Source organism: Tachypleus tridentatus, chromosome 2 (assembly GCF_004210375.1).
Source record: "Tachypleus tridentatus isolate NWPU-2018 chromosome 2, ASM421037v1, whole genome shotgun sequence".
Classification (NCBI taxonomy): Eukaryota; Metazoa; Arthropoda; class Merostomata; order Xiphosura; family Limulidae; genus Tachypleus; species Tachypleus tridentatus.
The window spans coordinates 137,589,104-137,607,094 of NC_134826.1; the positions used below are offsets into that span (position 1 = coordinate 137,589,104).

The 17,991-nt window shown below is 34.1% G+C and overlaps 1 protein-coding gene across 4 annotated transcripts in view; it reads right to left on the reverse strand.

The window, feature by feature from the left end:
* The window catches only part of LOC143245213 (uncharacterized), a 72,472-nt gene that overhangs the window by 10,147 nt on the left and 44,334 nt on the right, over positions 1–17,991 (reverse strand). For all 4 annotated transcript variants that reach the window (XM_076491307.1, XM_076491308.1, XM_076491306.1 and 1 more), the window contains exons 6-9: positions 17,142–17,251; positions 16,532–16,649; positions 14,075–14,297; positions 9,461–9,534 (exon numbers count right to left, since the gene is read on the reverse strand). In XM_076491307.1, the coding sequence (XP_076347422.1) occupies positions 9,461–9,534; positions 14,075–14,297; positions 16,532–16,649; positions 17,142–17,251 (525 nt within the window). The remainder of the gene's footprint in view (positions 1–9,460; positions 9,535–14,074; positions 14,298–16,531; positions 16,650–17,141; positions 17,252–17,991) is intronic.

The window sequence follows — 17,991 nt, forward strand, 5'->3', positions numbered from 1 at the left end:
TTATGGTTTTTGTGGCATTTCGACACCCTCGTAGTTATTAAAAATATAAAGCCCAGCATTTTGTTCATCAACGTACAGGGTGGCCCGTAAGTCCCTACCCATCCATATATTATTATGTTATATTCAATTACGCACGTATTATAAATTTGTTTCTTTTTTTTTTCAGAGAAATATGGCCGATGCAAGCCCATTTATACTTGAAGAGCGTATTGTAACATGGCGTCGCATAATATTATGCAGCGAGAATGAGGGACACCACACAGATACACTGGATGCATAAGACATATGGACAGGTAGAAACTTACGGGCCACCCTGTGGGTAGTGTATAAAATAAATATATTCGTATGAAATCCCATGGGCCCTGCGTGACCAAGTGGTTAAGGTACTCGACCCCTACTCCAACGGTCGCGGGTTCAAATGCCCGTCACACCAAACATGTTCGCCCTTTCAGCCGTGGGGGTGTTATAATGTTCCGGTCAATCCCACTATTCGTTGGTAAAAGCGTAGCCCAAGGGTTAGCGGTGGGTGGTGATGACTAGCTGCCTTCTCTCTAGTCTCACACTGCTAAATTATGGATGGCCAGCACATATAGCTCTCGTATAGCTTTGCGCGAATTTCAAAAACAAACAATCAAATCCCTTATAAATTCAAAACCTACAAATTATGTTTTTGATGAAATGTGAACTCCCCTAGAATGATTCAAAATAGGTAATTCCAATGTGTTTATTTTGTATGTCAATAGATTTGATGCTAAAATAATTTTGTACGAATTTCCATTTTGGTGGCAGTAAATATTACAGCAAAGGGGGACCAAAAATAAACATTTTTGGTTGTTTCATCTTTGACCTGATACAATACTTTAAAATACCTAATTTAAAAGATGTTTAGGCATACTGGACAAAGGTATAGCCTTACCAAGCTTCAAATCAATCCGCTGAGAAGTGAAGGAAAGGTAGACAGACGATTGACAAATGTTCAAAGAAAGAAAGACAGAAAAAAAAGGATGAATACATAATCATAATACTTGTAGACGTAATAAAGACACAAACTTGTAATGCATTGGTAGTAAATAGAAAAAACTACTAATTAAAACTGACAGATCAAAATAAATGAAACACAATCTCACAACCTGGTAAAATTCTTGTATGTTTTGCTGATCTTTAAATAGATTGGGTAACTGGTAGGAAGGACTTCATGAAAATTAGTCGCAAACCTAATCCATCAGCATTGATGACAGCCCCACGTGACAAACATGCTGATGACGCCTTACAGTTAGTTGTTCATTAAAGCTGACAGTTAGTTGTTAATTAAAACCTACACGATACAGGACGCCCATCGAAGAAGCAGCTAGAGAACCACACATCAAAGGGATCTTCTTATAATCAAGCTTTTTTACATGTTTTTAATTAATTGTTAGAAAAAGTACGCATCTCAGCTGACAACCTCTTCAGCAACAAAATACCCGTTAGATACCGTTGAAAATGTGGAATTCAGTGCATACAAAACAAACAAGATACAAGGGATTGTTCTACATGGAAGATCGAATTACATCTGGAGAACAATTTATGTTTATTTTATTGCAAAGTTACACAACAGCACTGAGTCATCTTCGGGAAATCGAACCCCAGGTTTTGGCGTTTTAAGTCTGTAACATTACTGTTGACCCACATTAATTCCGTCTATTCTGCGCTGTGCGTCTATCGAATCAAGCTTCCCAGTGACTCAGAGAAAAGACGGAGTACCTATAGCGCTAGAAACTGGGTTTCGATACCTGAGGTAGTCAAAATATAGATCGTCCACTGCGTAGTTCCGCAAGACATAAGGCTCATTACTGAGTTGCTTAAAAACGTCCGCCATCTGTTCTACGGCTTCATTGCATAGCAGGTTACGTTTGGTTTTCTGAAGCTAATTGTATTTCATATCCAATTATTCTCAGTACACTTAGAGCCTACAGCACATCTATTATACGCTAGAATAAGCTCAATTGGATTATAAAAATCAGATTGTATAATTTAAAAATGCAAGGCTCTGAAGATGGTTACAAAAAGTGACTGGGCATATACAATCTAACACTGGTGCATAACACCTGCCACCTTTCCGATTTTAATTCATTATGAACAATCTACAATACCAGAAAATATATTGGACTTCAAGTAAGCAGTCCAAGTGTGAAATGAAATGCCTTCATCTTTTTTTTTCTTATTTGTAATGTCAGTAACGATTTAGCTTCAAAGTGCATTACGCACCCAACATCATACAAAACCATGAGACAGTAGATATTTTGATGTTTGTTTTATCTAAAATAAAGTAGTTTTATGATATAAAATATAACAACATTTAGTAGAAAGATGCATCGGAGGCCATTGGTTCCGTAAGGGCTAAAGTTTTAGTGGTTGCAAATGAAGTCGCATTTCTTGGCTGTTTCAAATAAAGAAAGAACTCCACCCCATATACAAAATTGTTGGTAAGCCTAATGTAGGTGAGAATTATCCTCCTATTCTAATATATGTATCTTTTTTCTAGTTTATTTTTATCGTTTGACAAATCGAATTACTTTGGTAAAGAACAAAAATAACTGAAACAAACAGAAACCAAAGAACATTAACTATTTACTAACAATGCTTAGATTATTCGTTTGTTTTCTGAATTTCGAGCAAAGCTACTCGAGGGCTATCTGTGAGAGCTGTCCCTAATTTAGCAGTGTAAGACTAGAGGGAAGGCAGCTAGTCATCACCACCCACCGCCAACTCTTTGGCTACTCTTTTATCAACGAATAATGGGATTGACCGTCACATTATAACGCATCCACGGCTGAAAGGGAGAGCATGTTTGGTGTGACGGGGATTCGAACCCACAACCCTCAGATTACGAGTCGAGTGCCTTAACAACCTGGCCATGCCGGGCCATGCAATGCTTAGAAATAACGTTTGTACACACTACTTAACTTGTTATTTAGTTTTAGTAGAACCTTCAAATACAGTTAACAAAATAAACTATCCAGAAGATGTACGAGACCAGTGTTCACACGTTTTCAATATTTCTGTTTCTAGCTTTACACCCTATTACAGTATTTTAGAAACAAGATATTAATTTTGTATGGGAAACTGAAGTGTACCTCAGAGCTACGTTTTTGGATAAAGACATTTTCTTTTATAGGCTTAGTAGATTAACCGATTTTTTTTTTAATTTCGCGCAAAGCTACTCGAGAGCTATCTGCGCTATACGTCCCTAATTTAGCAGTGTAAGGCTCGAGAGAAGGCAGCTAGTCATCACCACCCACCGCCAACTCTTGGGCTACTCTTTTACCAACGATTAGTGGGATTGACCGTCACATTATAACGCCCCCACGGCTCAAAGGACTAGCATTTTTTGTGCGACCGGGATTCGAACCTGCGACCATTGCCCGTTAACCGAATTATCACTAAATGTTTCATGTTCGCGACCTAACCTATCAGACTTTGTTGTCAGACGCTATTGTTCAAACTATCATTGACATTAACTATTTGGATATTCTGTTTGGCCGTTAGGAATCACATACTTGTAACTTTTCAAAGCCGTCCTTTCAGCTGTGGGGGTGTTATAATGATACGGTGAATCCCATTATTCGTTGGTAAAAGAGTAGCCCAAGAGTTGGCGGTGGGTGGTGATAATTAGCTGCCTCCTGGACGTCTAGCGCAGATAGCCCTCGTGTAGCTTTGGAAGAAACTCAAAAACAAACCAAACAAACAAACTTTTCAAAGCGCCCTGAAGTGCCACAGTCGCAGGTCTACGAACTTTAAACGCTAGAATCTGAATTTCGATACCAGTAGTGGGCAGATCACAGATAGCCCTCTGTGTGGCTTTGTGCTTAACTACAAACAGCAACTTTTCGAAACACAAAATCGAAACTGTAGGGGTTTTAACAAAATTTGCGAGTAGAAACCGTCTATTGAACCTTTTGTGTTCACTGATCTTTAGTTTAAATTACACCGTGATGTTCGGAAATGTGCCTAAAGAAAATAATGCAAATTGTACTAGTTTATCTTGAACAGACAGAACTACTACGTCTTGAGTAATACCACTAAACAAACTCTTCTAGTTTATCTTGAACAGACACAACTACTACGTCTTGAGTAATACCACTAAACAAACTGTTCTAGTTTATCTTGAACAGACACAACTACTACGTCTTGAGTAATACCACTAAACAAACTGTTCTAGTTTATCTTGAACAGACACAACTACTACGTCTTGAGTAATACCAATAAACAAACTCTTCTAGTTTATCTTGAACAGACACAACTACTGCGTCTTGAGTAATACCAATAAACAAACTCTTCTAGTTTATCTTGAACAGACACAACTACTACGTCTTGAGTAATACCAATAAACAAACTCTTCTAGTTTATCTTGAACAGACACAACTACTACGTCTTGAGTAATACCACTAAACAAACTCTTCTAGTTTATCTTGAACAGACACAACTACTACGTCTTGAGTAATACCAATAAACAAACTCTTCTAGTTTATCTTGAACAGACACAACTACTACGTCTTGAGTAATACCAATAAACAAACTCTTCTAGTTTATCTTGAACAGACAGAAGTACTACGTCTTGAGTAATACCAATAAACAAACTGTTCTAGTTTATCTTGAACAGACACAACTACTACGTCTTGAGTAATACCACTAAACAAACTGTTCTAGTTTATCTTGAACAGACACAACTACTACGTCTTGAGTAATACCACAAAACAAACTCTTCTAGTTTATCTTGAACAGACACAACTACTGCGTCTTGAGTAATACCAATAAACAAACTCTTCTAGTTTATCTTGAACAGACACAACTACTGCGTCTTGAGTAATACCACTAAACAAACTGTTCTAGTTTATCTTGAACAGACACAACTACTACGTCTTGAGTAATACCACTAAACAAACTGTTCTAGTTTATCTTGAACAGACACAACTACTACGTCTTGAGTAATACCACTAAACAAACTCTTCTAGTTTATCTTGAACAGACACAACTACTACGTCTTGAGTAATACCAATAAACAAACTCTTCTAGTTTATCTTGAACAGACACAACTACTGCGTCTTGAGTAATACCAATAAACAAACTCTTCTAGTTTATCTTGAACAGACACAACTACTACGTCTTGAGAAATACCACTAAACAAACTCTTCTAGTTTATCTTGAACAGACACAACTACTACGTCTTGAGTAATACCACTAAACAAACTGTTCTAGTTTATCTTGAACAGACACAACTACTACGTCTTGAGTAATACCACTAAACAAACTCTTCTAGTTTATCTTGAACAGACACAACTACTACGTCTTGAGTAATACCAATAAACAAACTCTTCTAGTTTATCTTGAACAGACACAACTACTGCGTCTTGAGTAATACCAATAAACAAACTCTTCTAGTTTATCTTGAACAGACACAACTACTACGTCTTGAGTAATACCACTAAACAAACTCTTCTAGTTTATCTTGAACAGACACAACTACTACGTCTTGAGTAATACCAATAAACAAACTCTTCTAGTTTATCTTGAACAGACACAACTACTGCGTCTTGAGTAATACCAATAAACAAACTCTTCTAGTTTATCTTGAACAGACACAACTACTACGTCTTGAGAAATACCAATAAACAAACTCTTCTAGTTTATCTTGAACAGACAGAACTACTACGTCTTGAGTAATACCAATAAACAAACTTTCCTAGTTTATCTTGAACAGACACAACTACTACGTCTTGAGTAATACCAATAAACAAACTCTTCTAGTTTATCTTGAACAGACAGAACTACTACGTCTTGAGTAATACCAATAAACAAACTCTTCTAGTTTATCTTGAACAGACACAACTACTACGTCTTGAGAAATACCACTAAACAAACTCTTCTAGTTTATCTTGAACAGACACAACTACTACGTCTTGAGAAATACCAATAAACAAACTCTTCTAGTTTATCTTGAACAGACAGAACTACTACGTCTTGAGTAATACCAATAAACAAACTCTTCTAGTTTATCTTGAACAGACACAACTACTACGTCTTGAGAAATACCACTAAACAAACTCTTCTAGTTTATCTTGAACAGACAGAACTACTACGTCTTGAGTAATACCAATAAACAAACTTTCCTAGTTTGTTTTGAACAGACACAACTACTACGTCTTGAGTAATAATACTTGAATAGCGTAGTCTCTGAGTAATAGGAATATGTTAAAGAAATAATATTTTTTTTTAAATATTGAGTAAGTAAACGCGTACACAACAAAATAAAATGTGTTCACCAACATTATTCATACCAGAAGAAAATAATAAAATACCTTGATGACTCAGTATACCAAATATTTATATTCGTATGGTTGTTAATGGCATGCAGTTTGAATAAATAAAAATCCATTGTTATTTCTTCCTGTAGTCCCGGACTTCTGGGATATCTTGCACATCGAAACTTTCTAGAAATATTATTGAATAAAATATTGTCTGTCACAGCAACCCATAGATAAAAAAACTAGTAGAACAGTCTTCTGTGGTACAATAGTATTAAAGTGATCATTCATGGAATTGAACTCATAATGCAAATTGTAAAGAGAGCCTTATACGTCATTAAACGATCTGGTATATTATTTAAACACTCGTGTTCTGTTCAACATTCTGTATGAATATGTTTTAACTCTGACAAACAACGTATGAAGAGAAAAAGTAACAGATTTTGTTACTTTGTTTCAAAGAACCAATAGCAGAATTCAGTTACGTTTGAATTTAAAAGTATGACTGTTAAACCCAGCGATTATTCTTTAAATTGTTTGAAATAAAAGAATGGTTATGTTTCTTGAAATGAACGTTACTTTTCTGTTTAGTCCATGATTTATTTTATTTAAATTCCTCGTCGACCTCTCCCCACGTTACTTCTTTCAAATATACGCGCCGAGAGAGAGAGAGAGAGAGGTATAACACGAAACATATCTTGTAGAAATATCTAATCAATACTTCTTGTCTTGTCACATTAAGCAGGACACTGAATTATCTAGTTGTATAATATATCACTTTAAACACAATAATACGAACAACTCCTACTGCACTGATATAGTGTTTCTTAACGAATGTCACATTAAAATATTAATAACAATATCAAAATGTCACACAGTCACCAAGTATCTCAATAATAGTGGAGTATCCCTAAAATAAGAAGGTATAACAATAACACCAGAATATTTCAAAAATATTAGAATATAATAATTATATAATTATACCAGAGTATCACAAAAATAACAAGTACCCGCACAATGGCGAATTATCACAAACTTAACAAGCTATACAATATCACAGAAATATCAGGATATAATAATTATACGAAAAGTATCACAAAGCTATCAAGTATTACAGTAATAGCCGAGTATTAGAAAAATATCAGGGTATGTTAATTGTGCTAGAACATTACAAAAAATACCAGAGTACCATAACACAATAAGAGCATATTACTACAATGATATCAAAGTATCATATCACAATATCACAAAGATACCAGAGCATCATAAAATTATCAGAACATTACACTAATACCAGAATACAGAAATAATACCGGAATATGGCAATAATACTAGTGTATTACAAAAAATATCAGTATGTTATTTATAATAACAACAACTTAAAACGAGAAGAAGGGATTTTTTTTCTAAGAATACACAAAACAAAGAAAACAATAATATTGAATCTGTTTTATTGGTAATGTTCAGAAGATTTTAACCATGATCCAGTAATTGTTTTAACATCCAATAATGTCGTCAATCCTTAAAAGTGTTGGACTGGTAAAGATCCAACATATTGTTGGAAGAGTGGAATACATCAACTGGCACAACTGTCGAAGAAGGATATTTTATCATAAGTATTTTGTTTTCATTTCATGTCTGTAGGAGGCGCTTTTATCATTCCTCTCTGAAAGTATATATTTGGGCATCCTATTGGTATGTTGTTAAATGTATAATAAAGTTGTATTGGGTTCTCCAGAAATAAATGTCGTTTTTGAACTGCAAAGTTTGGAAAAGTATAAACCAGTGTTGTAAAACATGCTTTAATCAAAGTAAACACCCTTTACTTCAACACACTTTTGTCAACGTGTAACGATGCTGTTTGTGTCCCTGCTGTAAAAATCAGTTTTTATGGTCAACGAACTCCCTGAAAGCTTCTTCTGCAGCTGCCTGGTTTTAAAAAATGAAAATCTTCAGAGAAAAGGTTTATGGAACAAGGTGGATGAAGCAGAACCTCAATTTCCAATTCGTTCGATTTTGGAGCATCATCCTTGACAGGTCTCATAACGCCAATTTTGTTGATCTTCAGTCAGCTCATGCGGAACCCACTTATCCAATTTTTTTGTCTTTCCAATCGCACTCAAGTGGTTTGCAACCCTTTATTTGCTTGTGCTTAGCTTTTCTACAACCTCATGTACTGTTATGCGAGGGTCTGTCTCAACTGCTTCTTTAATGTGCTTTTATGTAAGGATAGCTTCCTTCCACGACCTTCGTAGTCTTCAAGACTTTCACTTCCATTTAGAAACCTTTGGAACTAACGCTAAACTGTATTCAATAACAGACCCATGGTCAAATGTCTGGTTGATGTTCCGTGTAGTTTCGGTGACTTTTCGTCCAAGTTTGAAGTCGTAGAGGAAAATCAGACGAAAGTCCTTCTTGTTCATGCTGCTTTGGGAGTTGAAGAACTTAACTCTGACTAGAGTTGAAACAGCAGACAATTAAGACACCTTTTAAGTGACAAACATTGGATTAAACCAACCAGCCAACAATAAGTTACTCAATATTCAGCTTCTAAATGTCATCCTGAGAATTCCGACATTTATTTCTGGTCAACCTAATAACAATAATTATGCTACATTTTTTGTATAAAATTATTTAACTCAGTGTTTTTATGTCGTAACTATGTCTGCTCTACAAAAGTTTGATTTTATATTTAATATTAAAAAAAGACTTGTATATTGCTGTAAGCCCCATTTAGTATCTGAAGAAATACGTGTAAATTGTTAGGTCACTTTTAATAATGAAGTCACAGTAGTTCTCCCTCCCCCCAAAAAAAAAGATTCAGCATATAACGTTAAAATCCATGTTTCGATATGTATGGTGGGCACAGCACAGATAGCCCACTGCGCTTAACTACAAACAAACTAAAACACAGAAGTTTCTGTATCTAAAGCAGTTTCAGTCACAGTTGTAGTTTGTCACAGCATCTATTTCCACAGTTACGCCTAAATGCCCGCAGGAAACAAAGTTATTAGCAAGAGGTTCAAGGTTCGAAGCCAAAAATAGTTGGCTAAAGCCCATTACTGTTAAGGTTATTAAAATCTGGGATATACAAGTTAAAAAAAATAACCGTTTAAATATATCACTGTGTTTAGAAGTCAAACAGTTGTAGCACTAATGCTAACGTAATCTCTTACCCATCTGGACTTCTATGACGTGCTTTGTCCGTTGGTGGATCCTCATACATCTGTAGCCCCTGTTTCCAAACATGCTGGAAAACAATTACAACAAAATAAATCAACCAATATAAAAATCAGGTGTTGGGTATTTAAACATTAACTGACACAAACAGGAAACTAGCTTCCGAATCGGTACAAAGAGAGTTGGAAACAAATAATTATAGACACATGTTCTAAGTCATTAATCGTTGTCGTATATATAAAGGGTAGGTGGGTGTGTATTTTTTTTTTATGGTAAAGCCACATCAAGCTACCTGCTGAGCCCACCGAGGGGAATAGAACCCCTGATTTTAGCGTTGTAGATCCGTAGCCTTACCGCTGTAACAGCGGGAGGCGTATATAGAAAGAAAAAAGAAAAACCAAAACCATATTACAACAGTTGCGACCTTATTGACTTAGAATGATATTTAACATTCGGAGTTTTCCAATTGATAACTACACAACGTTTATCAGATTTTGTTTGTAACGTTGAACAGGGTTAGTTCATCTTCCTTGAATAAGTTAAACGCAGGAGCAGCCTTTACATACAAGTTCGATTTATTTTTTAACTACACCGTAAGGCTTACGAGGAATTTAATATTCGGTGTACTGAACACAACAGATTGTCCAATGTGGATTTCTCTAAAATAAAAGTCTTTGTGAAAATTAATTATTGAGTAGAATATATCACAATCTGAAGTTATGTTATTCTACTTAAGCTCAGAGATTATTTTAAAATTTATCTTCGCCGAGATCGTTATACAAGTGTATGAGACAAACATTAGTTGGTAATGTTCAAATCTTCAGATGTTTTGCCTATTTTAATTTGTGTAACACCTAAACTTTATTTATTCTTCTCTTAAGCTACTGAACGTGCGACAAATGAATCGCTACAGTTACGTTACACATATGCTAATAATGTCTTAATCTATTATTTCTCAGTAACTAAGTAAACCATAAATTAATTCTGTTATTATACTAATGTAGAGTAGCACCCTATATTTATAATAACAATGTACAGTACCACCTTATAATAACAATGTAGAGTAACAACCTGTACTTATAAAAACAATGTACAGTATCACCCTATATTTATAATAACAATGTACAGTAACACCCTATATTTATAATAACAATGTACAGTACCACCTTATAATAACAATGTAGAGTAACAACCTGTACTTATAAAAACAATGTACAGTATCACCCTATATTTATAATAACAATGTACAGTAACACCCTATACTTATAATAACAATGTACAGTAACACCCTATACTTATAATAACAATGTACAGTATCACCCTATATTTATAATAACAATGTACAGTAACACCCTATATTTATAATAACAATGTACAGTAACACCCTATATTTATAATAACAATGTACAGTAACATCCTATATTTATAATAACAATGTACAGTAACACCCTATATTTATAATAACAATGTACAGTAACATCCTATATTTATAATAACAATATACAGTAACATCCTATATTTATTATAACAATGTACAGTATCATCCTATATTTATAATAACAATGTACAGTATCATCCTATATTTATAATAACAATGTACAGTAACATCCTATATTTATAATAACAATATACAGTAACATCCTGTACTTATAATAACAATGTACAGTAACATCCTATATTTATAATAACAATGAACAGTAATATCCTATATTTATAATAACAATGTACAGTAACATCCTGTATTTATAATAACAATGTACAGTAACATCCTGTATTTATAATAACAATGTACAGTAACATCCTGTACTTATAATAACAATGTACAGTAACACCCTATACTTATAATAACAATGTACAGTAACATCCTGTACTTATAATAACAATGTACAGTAACATCCTATACTTATAATAACAATGTACAGTAACATCCTATAGTTATAATAACAATGTACAGTAACATCCTATATTTATAATAACAATGTACAGTAACATCCTGTACTTATAATAACAATATACAGTAACATCCTATATTTATAATAACAATGTACAGTAACATCCTGTACTTATAATAACAATGTACAATAACATCCTATATTTATAATAACAATGTACAGTAACATCCTATATTTATAATAACAATGTACAGTAACATCCTATATTTATAATAACAATGTACAGTAACATCCTGTACTTATAATAACAATGTACAGTAACATCCTATATTTATAATAACAATGTACAGTAACATCCTATATTTATAATAACAATGTACAGTAACATCCTGTACTTATAATAACAATGTACAGTAACATCCTATATTTATAATAACAATGTACAGTAACATCCTATATTTATAATAACAATGTACAGTAACACCCTATATTTATAATAACAATGTACAGTAACATCCTATATTTATAATAACAATGTACAGTAACATCCTATATTTATAATAACAATGTACAGTAACATCCTATATTTATAATAACAATGTACAGTAACATCCTGTACTTATAATAACAATGTACAGTAACATCCTGTACTTATAATAACAATGTACAGTAACATCCTGTACTTATAATAACAATGTACAGTAACATCCTATATTTATAATAACAATGTACAGTAACATCCTATATTTATAATAACAATGTACAGTAACACCCTATATTTATAATAACAATGTACAGTAACATCCTATATTTATAATAACAATGTACAGTAACATCCTATATTTATAATAACAATGTACAGTAACATCCTGTACTTATAATAACAATGTACAGTAACATCCTGTACTTATAATAACAATGTACAGTAACATCCTATATTTATAATAACAATGTACAGTAACATCCTATATTTATAATAACAATGTACAGTAACACCCTATATTTATAATAACAATGTACAGTAACATCCTATATTTATAATAACAATGTACAGTAACACCCTATATTTATAATAACAATGTACAGTAACATCCTGTACTTATAATAACAATGTACAGTAACATCCTGTACTTATAATAACAATGTACAGTAACATCCTGTACTTATAATAACAATGTACAGTAACATCCTATATTTATAATAACAATGTACAGTAACATCCTGTACTTATAATAACAATGTACAGTATCACCCTATATTTATAATAACAATGTACAGTAACACCCTATACTTATAATAACAATGTACAGTAACACCCTATATTTATAATAACAATGTACAGTAACATCCTATATTTATAATAATAATGTACAGTAACATCCTGTACTTATAATAACAATGTACAATAACTTCTATGGGAAGTATTTGAATAATTAGTATTTTTTGATAAATAAACTAATTTAATTAGTTAGTAGATACGAAACTTTTCAAAATGTTTTGTCAAATTTTACATTTTAGAAAACTGGTTTTGTATCACTGATAACTTACCCAACTCAGTTCATTTATTATTGCAAAACACTGATGACCTATTGACTAGAGACTGAAAACTCATGGGCTTTTTGTTTTCAAATTAATGATGACCTGTGATCTTATTTTAATTTCCAGTACACGTCCCTTCATGATTTGAATATTGATCGGGTTTGGTAATTTTTAAAACGTGAGAATCAATGCAACCAACTGTATTACAAGCTGTTTTTAACCCACTATCCAATTTATGCTATCCAAGTCAATGAAGGTATTGTGATTAATTATATTATCGAAATCAATGAAGGTAGTGGTTATTAATTATATACTACTAATTATTAGGTAATTAAATGAATTCTGCGCCTGGAGAGACCACATTTTTATAACTATATTGACCCATATGTGTATTTAAGACATAGTTTATACTGTCTTATAAAAGTAGACAGCACTTTATATTCTCCTACACATGAATTTGAAAGAAAATCAATTATAAATAAATTTCGATCTGTAATACCTCTCAGAATAACATTTAACTAGTTTACAGTTTCACATATTTTTGATCAATGCTATTCAAGGGCTACATATTCATAGCCGTTCCTCATTTTCAACTGATCAACTAAAGGAAAGACAGCTTAGCAACAGCTCTTACGGTCAGAGATCGTGTTCTTCTCGTATAAAGATCCAAAGCTATGTTGTGCAAATTCTCGTCTTTGACAAACAAAAATAATAGACGTACCTCACATTCAAGCATATAACTGGAATATTATAGTGTGCAATATATAAAATGTCTCAAAGACCAAGAGGTTAAGTGTTATGATGCGTATAGCGTTGAACGTATTTCGTGTTAGGATGGGTATAATGCTAAGCATATCTTGTGCTAAGATGTATACAATGCTAAACTTATCTCGTGTTAAGATGTGTACAATGCTAAACATATCTTATGCTAAGATGCATTAGGATGTGCATAATTTTGATCATATCTAATGTTAGTATGTGTATAATATCGTATAATATAATAACATATCTTTCAAACAAAACAAAATAAGTGTTTTATTGCACACAAAACTGAACATATATCTCAGTTTAAGTAATTAGTAGCAGGAGGTGTAAAATGGTAATCATATATTGTACCCCAGGCGGTTAAGTGTTGAGACATGCATTATATTAGTCATATCTTTCAGTTGAAACACTTACCATCCTGACGTTACCTGTACTGCCATCTCATAAAGCGAATCCTGCTGTTTACTAATCCTGTTACAAGCCAGTCGGATGCTGTCGCCTTCCCTCGACGTGTTTGACAGGTAAAATGACTTTAATCTGTGATCTGTGGTGAACAGTTTGGAGCCGTCCAATGACTGCCAGTGGGAAAACTTCATAAACCAATGAGGGAAATGGCACTTAGCACCCGAGAATCTCTCTGCACGACAAACATAACTTACGATCACTTTGATCTACAGTGGAGGGGCGTACAAGAAAAATGGTTAATACTTTACGATAATCTCTACATTTGAGATTATTTTGTTTTAAACGTCAGAATAAAAGAGTTTGAATATCTGATTAGAATGAGATAGTTTCGTATTTTTAAATTGTTCTAAACTTTAAATTATGAACAGAGAAGCTTATGAGATAGTTTCGTATTTTTAAATTATTCTGAACTTTAAATTATGAACAGAGAAGCTTAATATAAAAAAAGCAAACCAAAACATATCCATCTGATGCGCCGACAAATAACAAAAAAATTCAACGAATGAGGGTTTGGAGGATGGCACTCCAGACTGGGGTTTGGGGATTAATCTCCCATAAGAGGGGAGGGAGGATCAGGCGCAAAACCAACGGGCGTTCGTTGTCATGGTTAATTACAATGACAGTGAGTGATATCCGTCTGCCGCCAGCTTCACGTTAATAATTAAAAGTAATTTTAATTATTAAAGAAATTGGCAGCTGTTCCTGTTTTAAACTTAGAAGAAATATTTCTGGTACGTTTTAAGTCTGGTTAATCATCTTTAATTTAAACAAAATCAGCGATAACAATAAGGTAGAAACAGTGACACATGCATGCAAGAAGGGTACAGAAAATAACTAAAAATAACCCACAATTTACAGAGCTATTACCTTCCGTTACGAAGACCTTACCACTACAATAAACTCTCAAATCGCTCAAATATATCTTCCGTTATGAGAAAAAAAACTGTCTCAGAAAACTCTTAGTATGTTCAGCTGTCAAGTTTCTTTATAGAAAAAGTACCTTAAAAACTAAATTTTCTGGAGCATATTTTCCGCTATGAAAAGCACCCCCACTAGTACAGCAGTATATCTACGGATTTACAACCCTAAAATCAAGGGTTCGATTCCCCTTGGTGGGCTCAGCTGATCGCCCGATGTGGCTTTGCAATAAGAAAACACACACACACACACTGTTATTAAAAATTTATTCTAGAAAAAAAGTCACATTGTTCAGCTCCCTGCTAGTACAGCGGTATGTCTCCGGATTTACAACGCTAAAATCAGCGGTTCGATTCTCCTCGGTGGGCTGAGCAGATAGTTTGAGATGCTATATATATGTTCTGTATATAGCATATACTGTTTTGCTATACGAAACACACACACAGATTGTTCAGCTATTGTCTTTCGTTAATAAAAACTGACCTAGTATAAACAGCTCATTTTACAGAGGATTTTTCTCAATCAATGCAACCTTATAAAACACATGTTTTTCTGTGTTTTAAAACAGTCTGAGGTAAGTTATTACTCAATAAATTACAAACATCAATGTAATGTATGCAACACAACCCAAACATTTTTGTGGGATACTTTTGTTACTTAACCACAGTTTTAAATGATTTTATGTAATTTGAAATTTCATTATTATATATTTTTTGTATTTAAGATATAGCTTTCTGTGCCATCCATAACAAAGAAAACGTGAATACAGAAAGAAACCCGTGCACATCAATTTTGCATGACTACAGATGGCACTTAAACGGTCCTAAGGCAGTTACTGATGTCGAACGTGGCTGAATATGATTCCAACACGAGTTAATACATAATGTTTGTTTGTTTTGAATTTCTCGCAAAGCTATTCGAGGGCTATCTGCGCTAGCCGTCCCTAATTTAGCAGTGTAAGACTAGAGGGAAGGCAGCTAGTCATCACCACCCACTGCCAACTTTTGGGCTACTCTTTTACCAACGAATAGTGGGATTGACCGTCACATTATAACGCCCCCACGGCTGAAAAAGCGAGCATGTTGGTGCGACGGGGATTCGAACCTGCGACCCTTGAATTACGAGTCGAACGCCTTAACCCACCTGGCCATGCCGGGCCAAATTTATAACGTAAGAAATTTCAAAGGGAGCGCAGATTATGGGTGAAGGTTGTTGAATACATAACATCATATACATATAGGTGAACATTGCTGAATACATAATTAGATAAATACTAAAGGGAAGCAGATTAAGGGCGAATGTTGATGAATATTTGTATTAAAGGGCTGGGATAGATCTTTTACTATCGCAATTAAATAAGTCGAAAATATTTTGTTTTACCCTCAGGCCGTAAAATAACATTAAGGCCCTCCAGTGGCTCAGGGACGTGACGTAGTTAACTCATTGGGTTGATTTGCACTTAGCAATAAACGAACAAAAACTACTCACCACTTCTGATTAGTGTCATAGTTCGAGATCCTTCCGTGGCAGAAAATAGTCCATCACATGTTGCATCTCCTGATTGGGCAACCTGGTAGCCAGATTCATTTTTAAGCTTGTCGTACACCTATAGGTGTAGGGAATATTTCAGATATTAAACACTTTTTCAAATAGTCTAGGAAGAAGCAAAAATATGTGCACTAGTTTTTTTTTAACGAAATCACTCGTGAAAACTTAGTGTATTAATACTCACTAACGACCACACCACAAAACATATTATTTGTGTAAAAACGTTCAAAACGGCATGTCAAAATACCTTGATACGGGCTGATCTTTAACAAAGTGCTGACACCTAGTAGATAATAGTTTATTTTATTTGAGTATCTCTTAAAGAAGATTCTTTTTATCGGCTCATCACTTACGTTTAAAAAAAATGGCGGACTTATAAAATTCGCTAATAATTACAGATTTTGTCTGAATGGAAAAGTCGAATTATGTCTTGTCAACTTTCAAAGAATTCGATCAATAAAAGTCTAAAAGTATACTGTATAAATCTCCGATGTACGTACACATATAATTATCTCTATGGTAAACAATTTAAAGGATTTGTAGGACTTACGAAACAACGAAATTTGTCCTCTTCTGTTATAGTACCTTTATGTTCCAATTTAGCGACTAAGTACCATGTAGAACCTTCTTTCCAAGTACCATAACATGTCAGTTTCTCTTCTGGAAAGCAAAAAGTAACAAAAACTCAACTTGACGCTGAGAACAATAAGACGAGTATCTATAGTTACATTACAATATTGCTCTAGCGAAGAGATTTAGTTTTTTAAGATGTTTCGTTAAATTGTTTGTAAACTAGTGATAAAATCTAACTCTTGGTTGTTACGTTTCTTTTTTCCCTGCGGCTAATGTATTAACTTTGTTTCAGAAATTCGCGCAGAACTACCACAAGAGATATCAGCGCTATCCTCTCTCGATGGGAAGGCAGTTAGAAACAAGCACCCTGCACCAATATTGGATTTCTCTTCGAACAGTGGTCCCTGATGTTTGAGCTGGTAGACTAGAGGGAAGACAGCTAGTAACCAGGATTCAGCACTGACTACTGGGCTACACTAATCGAACAGTTGTCCCAAGTGTTTGAGATGGTAGACGAGAGGGAAGGCAGCTGGTAACCAACATCCAGCACAGACTATAGGGCTACTCTGATTGAACAGTTGTCCCTAGTGTTTGAGATGGTAGACTAGAGGGAAGGCAGCTGGTAACCAACATCCAGCACAGACTATAGGGCTACTCTGATTGAACAGTTGTCCCTAGTGTTTGAGATGGTAGACTAGAGGGAAGACAGCTGGTAACCAGCATCCAGCACAGACTATAGGGCTACTCTGATTGAACAGTTGTCCCTAGTGTTTGAGATGGTAGACTAAAGGGAAGGCAGCTGGTAACCAGCATCCAGCACCGACTAC